The sequence below is a fragment of the Notothenia rossii genome (assembly GCF_949606895.1).
Source record: "Notothenia rossii genome assembly, chromosome: 1".
NCBI classification, from domain to species: domain Eukaryota; kingdom Metazoa; phylum Chordata; class Actinopteri; order Perciformes; family Nototheniidae; genus Notothenia; species Notothenia rossii.
This window is the reverse complement of record NC_136912.1, coordinates 86,727,875-86,751,527: the sequence shown is the minus strand read 5'-3', so window position 1 is coordinate 86,751,527 and position 23,653 is coordinate 86,727,875. Positions and strand designations below refer to the sequence as shown.

General features: G+C 41.2%; 1 protein-coding gene across 3 annotated transcripts in view; it reads left to right on the top strand.

Annotated features, from left to right (window-relative positions):
• The window catches only part of ncanb (neurocan b), a 148,640-nt gene that overhangs the window by 22,316 nt on the left and 102,671 nt on the right, over window positions 1-23,653 (top strand). For all 3 annotated transcript variants that reach the window (XM_079679761.1, XM_079679763.1, XM_079679762.1), the window contains exon 2: window positions 14,555-14,637. In XM_079679761.1, coding sequence (XP_079535887.1) covers window positions 14,565-14,637 — 73 coding nt within the window. In that variant the 5' untranslated portion in view covers window positions 14,555-14,564. The remainder of the gene's footprint in view (window positions 1-14,554; window positions 14,638-23,653) is intronic.

Genomic DNA, 23,653 nt, shown 5'->3' with positions numbered 1-23,653 from the left:
TAAGACTCTTCAAGAAGAATCAGCTTGCCCGTGTGAATGGGTTTAGCTCTGCAATAGTGAAATCATTCTCATTTAGTCAACTCCCAGAGTAAAATTATAAAGTCTCCCTTTGTATTCTCCAAAGCGAGACGAAATATAATAAATTTGATCAAATTTGCAGGCGGCTAACACCGTTCTCCTCTGTAAAGCAGGTTCATTTGGTTCCAATAAAGCAGCAGTAGAAACTAAATCACTTTATCACTTTAAATTCAGGTTGGAGCTCCTGCATTTACTCCCTGCCTTTACTTCTGAAGGCTGATTCCATGGAGATGAATAAGCACTTTATGGCTGTCTCTAATTTTCCCTTGACAAGTTTTAAAGCTGCAGGTAGTAATTTGTTTCAATACATTAACTCAGTTGATAAGGCCACATGGGAAATTGTGCGGATACGGGGGTCTGCTTTGCCCAAAACCCTTAAGATGTCGCATGTAGTAGGAGCCCTATAAGGAGTACTAATGTATGGGTTTTTACTATTTTCTTTAGTGTGTTATATCGGTTTTTGTGCATGTAAATGGTTTGCAAAGGCTAAAATCCCAAAGTTCCCTCGAGAGAGATTTTCTCTCCCACTCTGCCTGAAATGCTTTGATTGGACTCCTTTGTTTACTTTTGTAACACAGTGATATTACTATGTTACACTTGTGCTTCTATTGGATGACAAATCAGAGCAGACTGGGCTCTGGTTTCAGACAGAGGGTGAAAAGAGGTGCTGCAGCACAGGCAGCAGGAGACCAATAAAGAGCTTTTTGAACATTAAAGCGTGTAAACATGTCACAGTAAAGACACAAAATACAAATATGAACCTGACGATGTGCATCATGGGGCCCCTTTAACCCTCCTGTTGTCTTCGGGTCAAATCTGACCGATTTACTACTTTCATCAATCATAACGTTTTGGTTTTACAATCGATTGCCTTAAGGCTTTATGATATCCTAGACATTTGAACATATACAATTGCTGATCACCACTTCGATCAAATTTTGGATGATTTAGTCAACTTTGTAACACCCATGGTGTTCCCGGTCAAAAATGACCGCCATAAGGAAAATGAATTAGTAACCATCCGGATCAGATAAAACACACACACACACACACACACACACACACACACACACACACACACACACACACACACACACACACACACACACTAGATGTGTTTACCCCCCTTATGTGCCTATCCCCCCATGTGAATCACATCTGACACACACACACACACACTAGATGTGTTTACCCCCCTTATGTGCCTATCCCCCCATGTGAATCACATCTGACACACACACACACACACACACACACACACACACACACACACACACACACACACACACGCGTAGAACAATTTGATACATTTCCCGCTCTTATGTGCCCATCCCCCCATGTGAATCACACCTGGCACACGCAATACATGTTCAGTGTCTATTCTTTGTATATTTACTGTAGTTTTTCATACATATCAGTAGTCTGATACAATATTTACAGTTTGAAAGGGTGTTAAATGAAATTTGGTGATGATTAATGTTTTTTTTTTTTTTATGTTATAGCAGTTAAAACAGGACCGGTCAAATTTGACCGCGAACACCAAAGTAAGGGGGGAGAAATGAAGACAACAACAGGAGGGTTAAGTAATTTAACCCTAACCTTTGAGCTGATTCCTATCTATCCATGTACTTTAATTGAAATATTCAAACATTAGACATCTGCAACTTTTGATATTTGATGTTAGGAACCATTAAAAAAAGGTCTTGGGTCGCATTTATCACAGGGCAAGTTTTTCTCTCCCGAACATAGTCACATAACTTAGACATTCAACGCTGTGTGCCAAAAACTGATAAGACTTAAGACTGGCACTGGCTGGTGTTATCTGGGAGACGAGGTAAAGGAGATAGAAAGTTGTAGACAGTGATGATAAATGTGTTGTTTTCACAAAAATTTGAGTTGTTGGCAAAAAGACTGACATTTTAGATAAAGGAGCTCACTGCAGGCCATGTTTAAGGCCTGATAATGGCTGTGCTTGAGGATGGATGGTGATTCATTTGTCTTGGAAATAAACACCTCGAGTATATCATCATATATCATCATATCATCCTCAATGCTCCACATTTCCTTCACAACATGGACAAAAAGGCAGTTGTTTCGGAACCACTGCATGTTGTCGACATGAAATACGAAGACCTTATAACAGAGCACATGGAGACTTCATGCAGGAAGCCTCCATGAGATTTGAGGGTTGTGAATTACTGATAGGAACCACGATAGAGCTGGACGGATCAAAGGCCTGCCTGATGTAGTCTGGCCTCTTTGTTACCGTCTCAAGGGATGGGGGAAGGGGAGTATCAATGCCCTTCTACATCTGGTTCAGTCATGAGCAGCTCGTCTCATCACTGCCAACACACACACACACACACACACACACACACACACACACACACACACACACACACACACACACACACACACACACACACACACACACACACACACACACACACATTTGTGTCCAGATCACAAAGCAAACATACATTTCATTCACTTTAGTGCACCCAAACTTAAAAGCAAATTCATTGAAATGTACTTCCCGAGTCACGCCTTTGCACTCACGCAGGTGCACAAAAAGCTTCAAACTGTGTTAAACCAATATGATGCATTTTCCCGTCGCACCCCCATTGAGACCTGCCAGGCCACAGAGAGATGATCGCTATGCCTGAGATTGATTCTGAGGTTTGTCGCTAATTATGTTATGCCGCCGTTTAAATCCAATTATCAGGAAGTCTGTGTAGCTTACAAGATTGGGGCGGCGACAAGGGGAGGATCGGGAGGGCTGAGAGATAGCAATACGGGCGGAAACGCACTGTCTGGCTGTGAGATACCAGGAATATTATTGAAGGAAAACCTTTATTAGAGATGAGTTAAGACACTATTCGGGGCTTTTTGGTTTATTTGCCTTAAGTCACCTGAGGCTTAAAGCAATAGTTCAACATTTCTGAAATTTGCTTCGTGGCGGAGAGATGAAGGTGGAGATTGAAACCACTTTGATGTTTTTATACATTAATTAAGCCGTTAACCTTAGTTTAGCATACAGAATGAAACATGGGAAATTAGCTACCAGCATCAGTAAATCGCACCAATTTACATGTTATGTCAAATCAGTTAATCCATTGAAAAACCAAAGTATAAAAAACACAAATACCTCACTTTTCCTAGTCAAGTTATAGTCTTTCAAAGTGTCAAAAGGTGTCCAAATCAGAAGAAGCCTCTGGATATCCTCATTGTTGATTAGAAACCTCAAACTAAACGGTAGGGAGTAAAGCACATTCAGATTGATCCCTCTGGTAGCAGTCTGACTGATTCATAATGAAATTGCAAAAACAGCCTAAAACTAACAATCAAGTGCGCATCAAATGCAACTACGCCCCTCTGTGAAATGTCAATTTGTGTTAAAGCGGCCTCCTCTTGATTTATGGTGCGTGTGCACAGTGTAGGTGGCCTGCTGCATGCTTAGTATCTCTCCCCCTTTCTCTCCACACAAATGAGTTTCCTTGCCTGTACATTGAGAGCCGCTTGGCCCCAGCAGGTAGCCCTTTATTCTCAGATGGATAGGGCCACGGCCAGAGCAGGCACCAGGTGAATAAGTAAATAAACCTTGGCCCTGGGCAGGTCTCATCTATTCTTATTCTCCCAAATGAGTGTACCTGAGAATCGATAAACCTAGGGGATGCCAGTCTGTCTCAATCTCACAAAGGAATCTTGCCCGGACTAAGCCTCTCTTAGCAATAAAGCTGGAAATAGCCAGAATCCTCAATCCTTCCCCCTCCTCAATATCTTTTATCTTTGTTTTTCCCCGAGTTGTGTTAACTCTCTCCACAGTCGTTCCTCTTCTCTGCATGCCCTATGGCTGCACTCACAGCATCTCCCACCTTCCCCCCCCCCCCCTTATTTACACTTCAGATGCAGACTCTCTGTTTTGCCGCTCCTAACACGATACTAAAAACATCTGCGGACATTCATGACTCATTAGCCATTCTAAGTGTGATTATTTATCAAGCACAGAACAAACTGAAGCTGCTGCCACTATTGTCGTGCTTGCCTCCCCAGTGTTTCTTTTTTTGTTGCTATTGAGCGTTTCATTTTCTTCCTCTTTCATTCTCGCAAAGTTATCTCAGCCCAGTGTCTTTCTACTCCATGCTCTATCTATTCTTACACCTCTGTCAAAATGTGTTTTTTTCTTTTCTCCGGCCGCTGTGCCCACCAACTCCAATTTCCTCCTAATTTATTCATTGTGCTCATCTTGTCTTTCTCTCTCCTCAGTTTTTCTGCCATTTTACCCTCCCCAAATTGCAGTTCCTTTCCATTCCCTCATATCCACAAGCTGAATCATCAAGGTGTAATCACACATCTCACCGTCTCTCCTCTTTCTCTTTCTCTGTCTCTACTTGTTCAATCAGAACTCTACTCCTTAGCTCATTTAGGAGGAGGGGAGGCGTGTGGTGCAGTGGGTTGAGCGTTGGTGTTCGGATCAGGGGGGTCACAGGTTTAAACCCCACTGCAGTCAGCATGTCGTTGTGTCCCTGGGCAAGACACTTCACCCCAAATTGCTCCTGTGGGGATTGCCCGCAGTATCGAGTATGTGAGTCACTTTGGATAAAAGCGTCTAACAAGTGACATGTGATGTAATGTAATTTATAAACTAAGAAACATCTCCTATCTTCCTTTCCAGCCTTGAAATCCAGTCACATCAGACTACCATCAATTAACCAATTTATTATTTGTATTGTATGGTGAAGCCAATAGTTGTTGAACAGTAGTATTCTAAAAAGCAGAGCTGTAGCATTATGATGTACTTTTTAGTGCAGATAAAGTGGTTACAGATCATTCATCAAAGAAACACACTTATGTTTGTGTTTTCATAATCTTTCAGTTAACTGTCTTTACTTTTCTCTCTGTTTAAATTAATGTCATTGTTTTACCAAAGGGTATTTTCAGCCGTACTTTGAGCTGTGCACTAGGGATGGTAAAAGTGGGTTGTTGGTTCTTTATTTTTGTCCAAACTAAAGGTCTCAACAAATAACGGATGGATTGAATGGATATTAAATATTACAGAAAAGTTATTCCCACCAGAGGATGACATGTAACCATTCTGGTGAAGTCCTAACATTTCATCTGACACTATCAGGTTAAAACAATTATCAAAGGTCGTTAACATCAAATCTTCTAAATATTAGATTAGATTCAACTTTATTGTCATTGCATGTTATCAATATCATTATGTAGTATGTAAGCATGCTATCGTTAGCTTTTAGCATGAACGCAGCTTATAAGTTCAGCCTTACAGCACTGCAGCAGACCCTCAGTTTTAAACCTTTTGATGAGGATTGTTTTAGCTTTTCTCTCTATATTACAATTTATCCTGCAATTGTTTAATCAATCATGACTTATTTTAACTGTCTCACCATCTTGTGCTGGGTTGTTGGAGGCAGAGTGTAGAGTTGTTAGCTCTCAGTCTGGCTGTGGCTATGTTTCACTGAATGTGGACACAGTCCGGTCTTGTCTGGGTCCTAATTGGTCAGAAGCTGCTTCTCAGGTGGCCGCAGTGATGGATGAGGCTAAGTAAACACACCATCTGGCTGCCTGCACCCTTGTCACTTCATGTCCGTGTGTGTGTGTGTGTGTGTGTGTGTGTGTGTGTGTGTGTGTGTGTGTGTGTGTGTGTGTGTGTGTGTGTGTGTGTGTGTGTGTGTGTGTGTGTGTGTGTGTGTGTGTGTGTGTGTGTGTGTGTGTGTGTGTGTGTGTGTGTGTGTGTGTGTGTGTGTGTGTGTGTGTGTCGTCCAATGTGCGATAAATGTATGTTTGTATCTGGCAATCACTTTAACTGCACATCAAAGCAGCAGTTTTACTCAGCCAATAGACTTTTTTTGTCATTTTCTATGTGTGTGTGTGTGTGTGTGTGTGTGTGTGTGTGTGTGTGTGTGTGTGTGTGTGTGTGTGTGTGTGTGTGTGGGGGTGTGTGTGTGTGTGTGTGTGTGTGTGTGTGTGTGTGTGTGTGTGTGTGTGTGTGTGTGTGTGTGTGTGTGTGTGTGTGTGTGTGTGTGTGTGTGTGTGTGTGTGTGTGTGTGTGTGTGTGTGTGTGTCAAGCACATTGAGTCCACATATGCTTCTCAGCGTGTTGTGATTTGTGGGATGATTTAATGAGCAATATAAGTGGAATGGATTGAATTTGGAACAGATTGGAACAGGGATTTTGGATGGGAGAGGAAACAGACACACACACACACACACACACACCCAAATACACACTATACTTTTTTTGGGAGAAACTTCTGTGTAGCAATGCAGTGGGAGTCACCGACTCAGGAAGGAGACACAGTGAGAGCTGGAGCTCTGATGTCAAACACTGATGGTTTATTTAGGAGCTTCGGTCGGAGAATTCACAAGACAAGTCCAAGAGCCAGGGGTTCTGACTTCACGGTAGAGTTGCCACGTCAATTCTGAATAACTCTACCCCAGACCCATGTATTTAGCTAGTTCAGAGAGAATAATCAACATGCTGCATATCAACATAGAACCATAACACCTCTATCAGCTGACGCCAACAGGCAGGAACAGGAAGACAAAACACTGAGAGAACAGCAGCCAAGGTTACAGGTTCCTGTGCTCAGTCAGGACAGTTTAAACTGGGTCAAAGTTATGGGCCTTGGAAAATATTTCCCCAACACTTTTCTTTAGGTATCGACAGTATACATAAATGCATATCTCTCTAGTTTTGAACTTACAGTCCATCTCTCTTTTTTGACCCTCCAGTCCATCCTCACTCGTCATTCAGGCTGCCTCCTAACCTAATTGGGGAAATCAAAAGGGTAGATTGGACGAGTTCTCTGAAAGACAGGCAGCTCTCATCTCTTGGAGTGATGAAGGGGGTAGTTTGAGGGTATTTGCAGGAATGGGAAAGGAAGAAATTCCTTTCTTTAACCCATGCATGATGTTCTTATTACATGGCCTTGTGACTTCACAAAGCAGAGCTGTTACACTTTTTGCTCTAGTTCTTGAATCTATCATGGCTCTAGGGATGGCAATAAGTTTTGCCAATCCACCACCTTGAAATAAAATATCTCAACTATATGATAGATTAAAAAATGTTCTTAAAGGAAATAACGACCCCCCACTACACTGCTACAAAAACAACACGCCTGTGTGCTTGCAGGTCAAGAGCCAAGCCCGATTACACTTGTGACACTACACATATGGTAAGATCCCGCTGATCTATAGGCTGCCACTCTATTTATTCTGATGGGGGATCTGGTGCGGGGCTGATAGTGACGCTTTACTGACCGGCTCCCAGGCCTTTGCCCCTGCATGATTCAATGTCCCCGCACCGCCGACTTTGATTAACGGAGGAGTCCTCGCAGCAAAGATTTACGGTACCCTATACGTCCCTGGGTCCTGCCAGACAGTAAAGCAAAGGGAGAGAGTGGAAATGCAGAGATTCAAACAGACTGGAGCAGAGCGACAGAGAAAAGAAACAATGGAGAGAAGAGAGAATAAGAGTGAGAGGGAAATGAAGAGAGGAAAAACCTGGTAGCTATCCCAGAAAATATGTCCTGCACCCAGACCTCCTGTAAAAAAATGGATAGCATCCTTTCACCACAAATGTGTACATCTGTAAATGGTTTATGTTGGAGTGTGTGTGCTGATGTGAGGGGTCTTGTGTTGAGTGGCCAGGGGCGGTCACAGAGGAGATCCTCATGTAATGTCTTCAAGCTGCGTTGTGTGAATTATGGCCTGTGTGTGGTCTTGCTATGTGTGAAAAATATTGATTAGGACAAACCACAATACAGACCGTACCATTATATCTTCCAGTTGTCACACCCCTTGTAATTGCATCAGTGCACCTTTTACGGGTGAGCTGAGTTTAGCCAATAATGTGTTATAGTCCCTGTTTACAGGATTCTGTCTTCATACCATTTATTATTCATTTACATGATTTTTTACAGCAACTTTAATTTAATTGGAACGCAGGAGTGCAAACACGTCAAGGTTTTTAAATGTTGAATTGTGGAGGTCACAGATGAGTTCACTCTTTTTAATTGAGTAGTGGACCAATAGGAAATTGACAACATGTTTTAATGTTAAAAATCTCAAACAATATTGAAAAAATTAGACGATTTTTCAATAAAAAAAAAATATATTTGTAAGGTTTGGGATATTGGGTTGAAATGAAACAATCTGAACACGTTACCTTGGACTTTGGGAACCTGTATTGAGTATTTGTCGCTTTTTAAACTATTCGTAGATTAAATTCACAAAAAATGAATTTGTTAATTGAAAGAATTGATAAGTACAATGATTGCACGCTCTAACATTTATCCAGTCAAAAGCATGCAGCACTGAGACTGAACTGTGAATCTTTCTCAAATGTTACCTTAATCCAAATCTCCATAAACATATGCGCGGAATAAGACAGCCTTTTGTCAGTGTGAACCTTAAAGATATCCCCACTTTTGAAACTCTTGTGTACGAGGTGTCGAAACTATTTTATTCCTGTACCCTCATCTTAAGCCACATTTATATTCCGGCGGACGACATGCAGTCGGCCAAGGGGACCTTGATGTGCCCAGAACAAGTTTAACATTTGCCACCATATAAAGTGGCTTTGCAGCCCGGCAAATGAGAAGTCTCAGACATTTGGAAATTGCCTGGCCACCGTTTCCTGCACGTAAAAAGCTTTCTGCAACCTCATTTTTCAGAGGAATCTCTCTCTCCGTCCCTCATTCTCTCCATCCCTTTACTTTTTTCCCCTTTTCTTTTCTCAGTGGAGAATTTTTCACTCCGTATCATTCTCTTTCCTTATGCCTTTTTTATTCACATGTAATTTAGGATGAGCTCACCCTTTTTGGCCACAGAGAGCTAGGTAATATGTTTCACAGAAAGGAAGAGGTGATGCTCTGCTTCCAGCCGACCATTATACAGGGAGCTTGCTGAGCTGGCGGCTGGCTGGTGGGCGGGAGCGCTGTGTGAATGAGAGAGACCTGGCTTTCAGCTGTAAGTAATGGGTTTCTATATAGTTCTGGGCAGCCCGGAGGCTTATTCCCACTCTGCAACATCAGGGTGTTCAGCAATGTCACCCCCGCTTTGTGTGGCGGAGCTGGTCAGCAGCTGGTCTCTCTCTCTTTCTCTCTTTCCCTTTGCCATGTTGACCATCATGTTTATTCGAATTGGAGACATAAAGCAAAAAGCATCTGAACCAACACAAGCACTTAATAAATGCACTATGTGTGGGTTTGGGCTCAGACTGTGCAGCGAAACACTTCACAGTAATTGACAGCACTTTTCAGCTCCATGGCGATAACGCTGGAGCGAGAACAGTCTCATCCTTGCTTTTATTCCTTCCTCTCTCCTTCCTTTCTCTCCCCTCTCCATCCGTCTTTGCAAAACTCCTGATTAACTGCACCTTTTCAAGTGAGCACGAGTAGCTTCTCATTCATGCATGGCAGAGTGTTAATAATAATCTGCATTTGTATTGTACCTTTCCAAATAACAATTACCCAGTGCTTTGAATTAAATAAAATGCTTCAATTGAAATATAACAAAGGGGAAATAATATACAAATGAAACCAAAATCCTATGAAATAAAAGCACTGAAGTACAAAGTATAAATCATCTGTGTGTGTTTTGAGTTGAGATGTCTGCACAGATGTATGCACTAATGAGTCTATACCATGTGCATGCATGCGTGTGCTCAACGCTCACAGGAGCATCTGCCCATGTCATTCACACTTCATTCACACTGTAAGTGCACAAGCACATTTGCATTCCCATAGGTATTTTGTACATTGCATATTCAACTTCCATAATATCGCAGACTTCATTATAATGCAGAGCGATTGCAAGTTCTCCTCCCTCATAACCTGCGTCTTCTTCAGCCTCTCAGGCAGGAAGCAAAATGTTATTTCCTGAATGTGTGAGTTTGTGTGGAATGAAACTGTCCCTAGCTCACACATACGGTGGTCTCTGAATCTGATGATTTCTTGTTTTTGTTGGGATCTGTGCCATATCCCTTCACATGGGACTACAAGCTCCCATTCGTATACATACAGCGGCAGGCCTAGCAAAGCATCAGGGGAAATGTATGGTTGCTTAAGATTCCACCCTCACCTTCTCAGGCTTGGCATTTGAGTTGGGCGGAAATAAGCTTTGTTTTTCCTTGTACCTCTTCCTGTCTCTCAAGGCTCAAGGTTCTTTATTGTCAAACTAACATATAGCTACAAAGTAATTATGTCACAGGCTTCTCCAACAATGCAACACAATAATACAGATAAGCAGACAATATTAAAACAATATTAAAATATACTGTATATTAAAAGTAATACAAAAATAAAAAAAGTGAGAAAAAAAGTGGAATAGTGACTATTGTCAAAAAATCTCACTCTCTTTGTCTTACTTCCTCCTGTCTTTATTCCTGCTTCCTGTCGACATCCCACCACTTGTTTACCTCCATCATTCTTTCACTCACCACCTCTGTGTTCACCTTTCCTCTCTCTATATTCCTTCTGTATCCCCAGTCCTTATTCCTTTCTCTGTATTTGACTGTATTTTTGTAATTCAGTGAGTTATCGATGACTCATCTAGTATTATCTCTTTCATAGCATGTCCTGTTCTGTTCTTCCTTTTCTGTGCAACGGTGTCCTGCTACTCCACCTCTTACAAGTTTTATAATATTGAATATGCTCAACCATTAAGCTGTTGCTTTTATTCTGTATAGTTACTCCCAAGCTACACAAGAAACCACCCACCAATGATGCATGCTGTAAGACAGGTGCAAACACATGACCAACTGTTAGTGCAGAAAATGTGAGCCATTTATGTATAACACGGTGTGACAGGTCCTGAAACCCTGGTTATATCCTCCCTGAAGGAGAACAGCCTTTTGTCACTCCAAGCCTCATGTCTCGCTCTAAGGGCCTTATACACATACATCGATGGGACTAACTCCCCCTGTGGAACCGGCGCCATTCTGTGTATCAAATGTGTGCATGTGCATCAGGAACAGCCGTGCGCTCTGATGGAGTGACAGGCGGGGCAGCCGGAGTGATTAATGATCCCTCTTAATAATGCACCACAGTGAGGCAAGAGTGACGGGGCAATTTGAGAGGAGCAAAGGAAAGGAAAGGAAAGAACAAACATAAGAAATTGGAGTCATGGGTACAGAAGTTGGCAGATTCAGATTGTCAGGGTCATCTTTCCAAATACAGACAGACAGAATGAGGTAAAAGGTGAGATGACAGATGGGTTGGACCAGATTTTACCATAAAACGCTGATATAGGCTGTGTAAAGGTCTTTGACTTAAAAATGCATCTGCTTGGCTTTGTACATTCTTTTAAGCGTACATATCTTTCTTTTAGGCTGCCTGTCTGTCTATAGCCGTCTATCTGTCTGTCTACCACATTCCTGTGACACAGGCTGGATAGGGAACAGTGTACTGAGCTGACATGGTGAGATCTTACTAGATATTTCCGGCGGATATCGCACAAACAGCAGGAGACTCTCAGTCGGAGGCGTCAAGCAGGCGTGGCTTTGGAGTTTGTTTATAAAATAGCATCCAAGTGTTGCATAGAAATATAAACTCTGAAAATGACAAGTATTGCTCCTTTTACAGCACCATGCGCACATCTTCAGCAAAAACAAAGCTTGACAGGCCTGCCGTGCTTAGTTACGGTTGCTATGCTAGGATTGGACAATCGCTGTTCAGGGACAGTGTCCAGCGGATGCCAAAGCCCATCCGTACTGTAGAGGCTACTGTGTCAGCTGCTGTATTTAGGCTCTCTGTGGGTTTGTATGTCAGGTCTGACGTAAGTGAGCGGATGTGTTGAAAGGACACTCACAGCATGTTGCCTGTCACATGACATACTGTCTGTCACATGACATACTGTTAACCTCACACACTTTAAAAATATGTCGTAGAATTCTTGTAACTGATTCCACAAGTTATTGAACGATAACCTTATATATTAAATCAGGAAAAAAGGGGTGTTAGGAAAGATAAGTGGCAAGACTTGCTGAAACAACTGCTACTGTAACTTGCTAGACAAATTCAAATAGATAATGGGAGAGTAAGGTAAGAAAAAACAGTAAAAGCTTATTATATTATTGCATTTTCAATTCACTACATTACAGCACATGGAAAAGGAGGCAAAAGAAAGAAGCAGGGAAACAAAGAGAAGAAACAATCAATAGCCGAGTTAAGAGTGCTATAAAGATGATGTTGAGTAGAGAATTAAGTATAAAAGCAAGATCACAGTAAACACGACTCTGACCCTTGAGTATCTGCTATTGATGACCTAAAGAGAGAGAAGCTATTCCAACGGTTTTCCATAGTAAACTGTACTAATGGCTTTAAATGTAGACTGTGTTTTCATACCTTTGAGGTAGCCAATGTTTTCTGTACATTTCACCATGATGAGAAACTCTTGCAAACTTACCAGAATTCTGCTTTTGAACTTGAATTATGTCCTCTTTAGTCTTTGTCAGAGTAATCTTAGTTGGCAGTTAAGAGCCTCACTTGTTTTGGTAAATAAAAAATGTAAGTGTTAAAAGTAGGAAAACAGACTGCTAAACCAAAACGTATGTAAGGCTTAGAACAAAACTTGCACCAGTAAGGCCAAAAGTGCTTCTTTGAGGTTTGAAGACTGCTGTTAATAAAGCAACCTTTTTCGTAGCAAACAAAGGTCACACCAAAGAGGCCAATATGTCACCCTCAGTGCCACTACACACACCATCTTCTTAACAGAAAGAAAGAAAGGCAAATCGTAAGTAACAGACAAACATAAAATCAATCTCCTCCTTAATGGTCCATTATACAATAATTGCCCTATATTGAAGTAAACTACTTATACTTACCATATATGAAGATGTATCATGTAAAGAGCTTATACTAAGATACATTTAAGTGACCAGTTGTCATTTATATTAAACCCCTAAGGGACTTAATGTGAAGTCTGCACAAAAATGAAAATCGGCACCAAACACGCACGCACGCACGCACGCACACACACACACACACACACACACACACACACACACACACACACACACTTCCATTCAGCCGTGACACATCAGAGGTGTCTGGTACAGGGTTAGTGTTTTTGTCCTTGGCTACCTTTGAGATTGAATCAGAGTGACCAACACTGCTGTAACTGACACTGGCTATCTGTGTCCAGCCTCTCCACTACCAGCAGCCAAACCCCTAGACAGATAAAAAAAAAAGTACACTGAATACATTATGGCTAAGAAATATTCAGCCCCACGATTTACACTGAGATAGTCACTTCAAGATCTATTTGTTTTGCTCCGCGTCAAAACAAGTCACTTTCTTTGGGGAATTAAAGGGAAAACAAGGTGGGTGTGTAAGACCATGAAAATAAAATCTATGCAGACATACCATAGACGGCTCCTGTCAACCTGACTCTCACAGTGAGATTTTTCTATGTTTTAATATGACAGCTTAGATATTTGTATCTGCTTGGCAGAGTTTTCAGCATGCTGTGTGCAACAAGGGAATTCAGAAGTCCATCATGTTAGATTTGGCTCTCATGCTTTTATCAGGCTGTTTCTATGGAGGACATGCATCAGTAAGTTTCCCTGTTGTGCCGTTGTTTTTGCCAAAAACAATCTTGTTTTTTCGCTACACAGCTGAGTTGGTTTTTTCTGTTAATCCCACACCGCATATCAACAAACAAGCTTTTATTTAAAAAGCAAACCTTTTATTGGATTTTCCTTCCAGATATTTTGTCTCAAACACTGGCAGGAGCTCTGTTACACAAAATCTAACTTTTACAATGACGGTACCTTAGTGAAGATGCTTTAAACTTTTTTATCAAGTTTTATCTTTGAAGATAGTGGCTCAGTGTTGTAACACAACGAGCTCCATGTGAGTGTAGATCTCAGTCCAAAGACATGCGAGCCAGGTGGTTTTGGACAGCAAGGGTATAAAGTGAACATCTGCGTCTATGAAACACTGGGAAAGTTGCCAGTCTACCACAGTCTGTTTGACTAGGCCTTCTCTCAGGTGCATGCTGGGATAGCTTTAACCTTGTGATCCTGAGAGGAAATAAGTGGTACAGACATTACGAATGAATCCTTTATTACGTTTCATTAGGGATTGTATTTGTCTGTAAAGTAAAGAGAAAATGTCTTTATTTTACTTTAAGATCAAACACAATGGTCACATTAAGTGAAGAATATTTGTATAGCCATTACAAGCCTTTAATCACAGCTAGTCTCAAAGCGCTCCAGAGGACTTTAGCACTCCCACATTATGAAACGGTAAATTAAACTGAAAAATGAATCGACTGCCCGCTATCCTAAGGCTCTCTTTGAGAAAAAAAGATCCTATGAAGTGGAATTGCAACTGGTGACTCATCTGAGCCTGCTGTGTGTGTCAGACGAGCCTCACAAGGGCAATGTGTTGCTTTCACTTCCCTTTGTGTACTCACGCTCCCCCCCTCTCTTCTTCTCTGTCTCCAGGTGCAGCAGGATGCAGTGTGCTCTGCCTGGTTGTGGACTGCAGCCCCTGCTGGCCTTCCTTCTGCTTCAAACTGTGGGCTGTGGTGAGTCCTGTCACCTGGCTGACTGTGTGCAGTTCATAACTCTGTATAATCACTTGCACCGAGTCCCCGACACACCTTTCAGCAATCTCTCTGTTGCAAAGGAGCCTATTTAGACTTTCTGGTTTTAAAGGTCACCTATTATGCAGAATCCACTTTTTCCTGTGTTTTATACATAAACATGTGTCCCCTCTGTGTAAAGAGATTCTGAGAGTTTCAGGAAAAAATATTCCGTCTCTTTTTGTCCTGATCCATTTATATACAAAAACCTGTCTGAAAATGAGCTGATCAGATTTTGGCCACTTTATGATGTCATAACGATTTGTTGGCTTGTGTAACCATTAGCCAATAACCAACCAAGGCAATCCCCCACCCCCCCCACCTTATCACCTGAATCTCCTCCTAGAGCACCATTGCGTTCTTTTTAACCAAATATCTCTCAGAGGGACGTGGGGAGGGGCTCCTGATTTTCATCTGAGGTAACAGACAGAGAATCAGCCCTTTTGAAACAGGGCTGAAACAGAGGGGATTATGGGATGCTGCAATGCATGATGTGTTTAGTATTTCGAGCCAAACACTTCAGAGACATGTTTTGTATATATCTGAGACCTTTAATATATTGATGAAAAACAGTATAATAGGGGACCTTTAAAGAGTGGTGCAGGAATGAGTTACTACCAGTTCCCCCAATGTCAAAGTCAACAGTACTTTGAACCTGTGTGGGTCAAATCCCCAAAAGAAGGTCTTTGATTAACACAATTTTAAAAGGATTTTCCAATTTGTTTTACGACTAAAAACACTTCAGTAAATACCCCTTTCAGGAACATCCGACGCTTCTATATGTGTCATAAAAACAGCTGGTGCTTACAAGTTACTAAATTACACTAATTGTTTAGGTTAGCGGAGCTGATGCACAGCCATTCAAACGTTATGTAGTTTGTTTATAGCCCAACATTAGTGTTTCACTTCAGGCAATTGCAATTACACTTAACAAATCATAAAAGTGTTGTTATAATGTGGTGATTATCCTGCTGAACAAAACATGTAAGTATCATAAAGGTGTTTTCACCACAGATCTTTTTTTCAACAATAAGATGCTAACTTTTGGCGTCGGCCTACAATATTACATCATCACTGCACCGCTCTAGTGCCTCAGATATATCGGATTCTGTATTTGGCCAATAAGCCATATGATTAATAGTTATAATAAGTACTGCTACAAATCAAATGAAAATCTATGTGAAACTTAATTATGCATTTGAAAGCAGATCATAATGTTGCTCTCCTTCAAAACACCCTCTTGAGGTTAACACTGAGTTTGTATCCACCTTCTGTCACACACCCTCTTCAATGCACAGAATATAATAAATGATGTCCGCGGTGTAATTAAACTGGGATGGATATATCTGCCTAAAAATCTGGTTGTGGAGCATGTAGGGAAGCAGAGGGACTGTATGAGAGGCAGAGTGATGTGTGATAAAGGTAATCATGGATGTATTTCTAATTAAAGATAAGTAAAAGCCAAATAACCTTCTGGAGGCCCAACACTAAATCCACCTTTTTTATAATATCTTGTGAAAACGTAATCAAACTGTTGTATTTGCGCTGAATAATTCAAGTCTCATGTATTCATTTGCAAGTTTGGTATGCTCTTTAGAGGTCAAAACTGCTTCAACAACCGTCACCGGATTAAGAACAATGTTGCTGTGGTAACAAGGTGTTTTAATGAGATCACAAGCTGAAACACTTTTTTTGATCTCACATTGAAGTTTTGCTGCTGTCGATTTACTCTCCTAACACCTTTCCCTGCACCTTTGTATTAGTGTTGATGATGTTGTGAGAAAGATCCTGAGCTTGCTGTACAGTATGTTCTAACGCTCATGTCTTATTCATTACAATATTGACAACAAACTGTGAAGTACATCTACTGAATCACTACACTTGTGTACATTTTGTATGTACTTGAACTTCAGTATTGCCATATTTTGCCGATTTCAGGAAATATTGTACATTTTAATCCACAACATTAATTTGCCAGGTGAAGTTACTACTTTTCAGATAAAACTATTACATCAGAAACTTATGATACAACAAGATAACATACACAAGATATCTCCCCAATGAACCTCTCAAATGGTTTCATTTAAATAACTGTTTGAGGCAAAGAGCATAAACATTACAGAATAAAAGTCCAAAGGCATGATCCCTATTCTGGGAACCACTGCATTCAACTTTCTAACTGTATATACAATAGAGACATTAGACACAGTGGCCATGTATCTGCTAAATGAGCGGATAATACTAGTAATTTTAGTAGGATATAAAATGCAGGTCTTTTACTTGTAATAAGTATTTTTACTATTTAATTATGGTACTTATTAAAGTAAAGGATCTTCTTCTAACACTGCAATTACCACACTTCTATAAGCATTCCTCATGCCAGATTCTGTCTTCCTCACTGGCAATATTATATGTAACACTTGCCAACACTACATGGTCCAATAGAGGGGAACAAAACTATATTCCTGAGTGAGTGAAAGCCAGTTTAGCAGAATGAATGCAACACCTAGCCAGCCTAGCCCGCAGCAGTAGCTAATGTTGTGAGAATAACTTGTTAGATCTTCTCAGTCGCGTTGACAATTCCTTAGTCCGTCCGTTTGCCATTTCTTTGTGTTTCTCTCTTTAACAGTGCTCATATCTTACAACTTGTCAGACCTTCACAGCTTATCCACCAGCCCATTTATTCCTCTACTTATCTCGTAATTACCCCAACAGCACTTCCAAAAATAGTCGAAAACACGAGTATAAAGACAAATAACTAATCCGAGATCTCCCAAGGCTAACATTCATCCTCTTGGCCAGGGAAATACAGTTTCAATTTCGTAAAATACCCGATACATTGATTTCTAATGTATATTTTGCAGTGCTCATTAAAAATCGCTTTCATTTGGTTGATAAGCTGGATTTTAGGATCTTAATCCTGTCATTATATTTCAGCAAGTTATCCAAACTCTGGGGAGAGATGTGACATTCTGCATCTGTTTGGACAATCATTTTACTGACCTTTTTAAACCCACAATTTAGCTGAGAGAAGGACAGTAGGACTGGGGAAGATGTAAGGGGCTTCATTAAAAGAGAGGGGTTAAGACTATAGGGTCATACATTGATTTACACAGAAACTTTGGTAATCTGTGGCCTCCCTATCTGTCTATTTGGTAGTTTTTTTGTTCTATTCACTTCCCTGAATCTTATGTAGGCTTTTCTACCCTCCTCATATTCTTCTGCTTCTGTGGGTATAAGCCTGTGTTTGTGTGTTTGTTGGACAGCCTGCTCTGTGTTCTTTGTGGCCTCCCTGACCGTCTGCTCCTCTCTGTATTGTCTTGTTTTTGCCTTGTGTAGAGGTAACAGACCTGGCACCGGGGTCTTACAGTGACTCAGGGCTCAGATTCTCAGGCGAAGTGATGGAGCCAACCTCTCTGTCTTTCTGTGTGTTTTGTGTCTGTATGCGGAAACCCTCAGGTTACATCTGCCAGGTATTTTATGCAGCCAACTTCTGAGCAGTGAACTATAGCTCCCACACACACACACACATCTCTGAGGAGCCTAATAACACACTCACATGTGCCTCTGAGAGGGGATATGTCATGTAAATAGACCTTCCCTGCCTCTGCTTCAGGAGAGTTTTTGAGGGCATAACGTCTCCTGTTCTTGCTGCCGTTCTCTCCATTCCTTCATTTTGTGTTTCTCGGCTGAGTGACTCTAGATATAGTCAATGGGAGGTAAGGACTACAGGGAGGGTTGGCACTAATGCTCACCCTGTGACACTTTGCTTGACAGCCCACAGATTGGAAAGAGGGTGGGATGAGGTGGAGGAGGACAGATTAGGGATGAGTTTTTTTGCTTGTGTGTGTGTGTGTGTGTGTGTGTGTGTGTGTGTGTGTGTGTGTGTGTGTGTGTGTGTGTGTGTGTGTGTGTGTGTGTGTGTGTGTGTGTGTGTGTGTGTGTGTGTGTGTGTGTGTGTGTGTGTGTGTGTGTGTGTGTGTGTGTGTGTGTGTGTGTGTGTGTGTGTGTGTGTGTGTGTGTGTGTGTGTGTGTGTGTGTGTGTGGATGATAGTGATGCACTTTTCTACAAGCACTCCTGTGCGTGTATCTCTGTTTATGAATTTTAAAATGTTGGCTCTGTGCCACACAAGATAAATGTATCTTTATGCTTTAGACGCTGCAGAATTAGTCACGGCAGCAGCCTGCGGGGAGTTCCTGTGAATCCTGACATGGCCGGGTGCAGGAGTCAGCTCAGACAGAAAGAGCTGCAGGGGGATGGCTCGTATTTGTCATCAAGAGAGGACGGAGAGACAAGAGGAGGCAGTTTGGGTCGAAAGGGATGATTGCAGTGTGCAGCAAGTGTAAAGAAATTGAAAAATTGGGAAAACACCTACTTCAAAGAGTCAGGTGAAGTGCAGATGTTACTGTGACCCCTTATGTTGATTTAGTTTTTAGTATAAGCCTTTTGCTGAAAAAAAAAACATTGATATTAATAAACAAGTTTTTATATATTCATTTCCGTTATAAAGTAGATTAATAAAGCCTCGAGAAACACAGTTTTTGCCGAAGTTGAATTTACATTGTGATGAGATTCAGTGGCTAAACTTAAACCTATGTCTCGGTTTTGAAACTTGCAACCAAAGCGTCAGATTTTGTTGACGCAGTGATTCTCATTTGGCAAAAGAAATACGGGAAGATTTAGATGGCTGACATTTTTCCTGCACTAATTCCTACAGCTAGTCCATAAACAGGAAATATAACCAACATTAAACCACATCTACAGTGCGCCATGATGTTACAGTACAGCTAGCTCAGCATAAGAAGCATGATTCTGCAGGTGCATGCAGGTCAATAAATGCATAGTTTTATTTTTTAACGTCTTTGAGTGTTATTAAATGTACGCAAGGGAACCCTGGGGGAAAAGAGGAGGATGAGAGGTAGAAAGGAAAGAATGGAATGCATTGAGATGAGAAACAGAGCACAATAGAGAAGGAGGGAGCTGCTCGGAGTGAAAGGGAGGCTTTGGGGAAAAGATTTTCTGCGAGTGAATGTCAGCATGAAGGCATCAATTCCAAACTCTGCGTGATGTCCGCCTGGCAGACCTGCTGTGCCCAGTCAGCCAACATGAGTGTGTCAGACAAATATAGGCACGCACACAGTCACAGAAAACTTCAGTGGGGATTATCTTGGTGTGCACAACTGTAACTTTTTATCCTAAATTAGGAGAGTGTGTATCTTTGCATATTTGACAGTGTGTGTACTTCTTGTGGGGCAGAAGTGTCTCCACAGCAGAGAAACACTGATCAAACAAAGTGGAGAAAGAAGGAGGAAACTATCCCCCTCATTCAGTTTACATTAGTGCATATAGCCTCTGATCTGCTCTTTGAAGACGCCGCCCCTAAAGCGTATTTTAAAGTGTGTGTGTGATTGTGTGTGTGTTTTCTTCCCCGATCAGAAGCCTTTTTCCCCATTTCTTCTATTTGTGGTGCCTCTGTTGCCATGGTTATTTATTGGGCTTGGTCAAGGGAGTCTCAGCATGCTCTTTCTAAATGAAAAAGAACATCCGAGTTTGAAAGCGGCCACCACCATGTCTTTGTGCATCATCCATGTCTTGTTTAATGGAGGCATTTTCCCCATCCCAACAAAACAATAAAGAAAGCAAGCAATTTTGTCAGACCCTCTGCTCCAAACACAAACAAACTCACACTTACTGTTCTTTGTGGTTTTTATTCATATCAGATGGCATCAAATGATTCAACTGCTTCCAGGATTCCCCCAAAATATTGTTGGAAAAGTAGTTTAACAGCAACTTCCTTTAATCTTTGGTTTGTAATATTTCCTCAGGGATGGCAGTAGCTCAGTCTGAAGGGATTATATGGATTTGGCTTTCGGAACCAAAGTTCAAGTCCCAATTGGACCATAACTACAGAGAGTGAACTTGGAGCGTGGGCACTAACGACATGTCCTTGATCGAGTGAGCATCCAACGGCTCCCTGGTGCTGGAAAAAACTGGCAGCCTTTTTGCTCTGACACCTCTCCATAACAAAAATGCAATGTGTTTGTACCGGGGATAAATAATGGGTTTTCTTCTATTTCCTTGAATGATAGAATAAGACTACTAACTTGCATTACAAAAATGGTTAGAAGGATAGGAAATAAAGACACTTGTTATTTCATTTAATGACAGAAGTAAGAAGCATGGCAAGGTCTATTTACTTAAGTACAATTTTAGTTGAGTTGTTTTACCTCATTGATTTGACAGCTGTAGTTCCTGTACTGTAGTAGTTGCTTGTGACATGGCAGATTGTACACACAAAATACCTACTGGTCAAATCAAAACATATTTGTATTGATTAAAACACCCAATATAAAGTTAAAACAACTCCACCTCTCAACATTTTGAAAGTGGTGTTTCTGATGAATGAATTGTTGATAACATAAATTAAATGAAAGTGTTACTTCTAACAGCCTAATGTAATTGTTTACTTTTGTAATACTGTATGAATGTAACCTAATAAAAAGGAGCTGCTAATAGTTGTTTTACAATTGGAGACTACTCAACTTAACCTTTACCTTCTCTTAGCTATTTTATGGAAACTTTTATACAAAAATGATTGAACTGTTAAAGCATCTCTTTCGAGTCAATGTACTCATCTTCCCCTGCATTTCCCTTATTCATCAAACAGCATCTATCGTTCTTTAGATTAAAAAACAACTCTTGAAAAGCAAAAGCCTCTTAACCCACCTGCAGTGTAGTTTGTCTTGCATCAGCTGTCATTTCTTAACATAGTGATCAGCTAATACAGCAAGCCTCTGTCAGACACCTCATCTGTCATGATTTATGACCTACACACACGTCAACACAAACACACACACACACACATAATCAGCTGACGTGCAGGCAGCAGGAGTGGAGTGGCTACGACAGGAGAGGATGCACTCCATCAGTCCCGGTAGCTCTTGACTGGCAGTTTGACAGATCTGATGAGGGCAAATTGACGAATAAGAGGCCTATATCATTAGAATAACCCATCGCAGGCACCTGGGGAAGGGAAAGAGGGCGACAGAATATGAAAACGAGCGAGAGTACAAGGAAAGATGTTTGCAATTGTGTTCCATTACAGTGAAAATGCCATTACCGCCCACCCTGTGCGCAGCTCTGTGCCAGCCACATAAAGTAAAGGCTCTCCGACTGTGTTTAATCATTTGAGAGCACCTCTAAAGCAAAGACGGATGGGGCAACGGATGGATCACGTAGATGCCACTGTGTGAACCAGCAGAACAAAAAGAGACGATACGAGGCTCTCTGTGAAAGACACTGGATATAGCAGGAGTTGAAAGTGTGTCCTCTCATAGCCTGCCCTTTTCAACACTCACACAGCGGGACACACACACAGCACAAGGTCAATAAAAGATAGCTTGTTAACATTTAAAAAAGGACCCGTAAGACTGGCTTGGATTTCACTATCCAATGAGCACATATTCGATTTTTTCTCTTAGCACTGTTCTTTTGTACTGACGTTTAGCTCCAGCATTTCCTCCCCTTTTGAATCACCCAACACCCTGGTGATCTCTGTTTTTTGAAAAGGGTGACACAAAGCAATATGAAACACAGATAGATATCCAATCAAAAGAAAGCCTCTGTGGGGTTAAGCTTGTGATAACATTTCCATCTAAATGCAGATTTGATATAGCACTGGCTAGTTTACATTCATTACCACAGAGAAGGAGAACAGTGTTTTTTTGTTTTGTTTTTTTTCACCTGGCCTCCTTTATAGTATAATAAAGGCTTTCGAAAGGGGATCTCCAATTGATTGCATTTGATTTAGTTGTGCAAATTGCAACACCAGCGAAGGAACAAAGACGAACGTTTGTCCAAATAAAATGGACAGAAAGAGTGAAAGGGGGACAGAGGATATAAATGCCACTGTGATCGTAGAGCTTGTTTGCTTTCATTTGTGCCACTGTCTTTCTATTTGCAACATAAGCAGCTTAATGTTACCCAAATGGTGCTTATCCAGGTGGAACCTTGCAAGAAGCTGGCAAGCAGATTAAACATTATTGATGCCTCTTAGCCGGAGAATACATCTGCCTGTTTTTGTTTATAGCAAGCTCTCGGCAAAGTGGTTAGGAAATTGCAGTTTGTTTGTTTTCTAGTACAGAGTATTTGTTGTGTGTGTGTTTGAGTTTGAGAGGGAGGGGCACATGCATGATTGTGTGGTAAACAGAAATGAGTGCTGCATCCTCGAGGGGGATAAAGCAAAGTGAGTGACAGCAGGGAGTAAAAAGAGATAGCTTTTTATAAAGGATGTGCTCTTTTGTTTGTGTGTGTGTGTGTGTGTGTGTGTGTGTGTGTGTGTGTGTGTGTGTGTGTGTGTGTGTGTGTGTGTGTGTGTGTGTGTGTGTGTGTGTGTGTGTGTGTGTGTGTGTGTGTGTGAGCATTAATGTGTCAATACGTCAGTTTTAACACACCTCCCGCTGAATCACAAAAGTGCATCTTTACTCTTTCCATCACCTCCTCTTGACTTATTTTCCACATCGCATCACCTCAATTTCCCGGTTACTCACACATTTTGAGCCTTTTCCTTCATTTGTTTTGTTTTGTATTTCTCCTCACTTGCATCCATCCATCGCTTGGCGCTCACAATCCTCCACTGTGTTATGCTGCAGTCCATTGTGCTAGTTTATCTTCCCGGCAGCGTTCCTTTGACAGTGTGAGAGACAAATACAATGCCACTGCTATCAAGTTAAACAATTTCAAAAGTGAATACATTTTCCTGTACACCTGTTCCTATTGCAGATTATGTGGGATACAATCTGTCTTTAGATCACTAGTTTGTGTTCAACAAGTGTAACTCACATAATTGTCCTTTTTAACATGTTGGCACTAAAGTATTTGAAGTGCCATAAAACTGGAAATGGTAATCCAACAAGATCTAGAATTAGAAAAAAGTCTGAATTGTTACAAATAAACTGT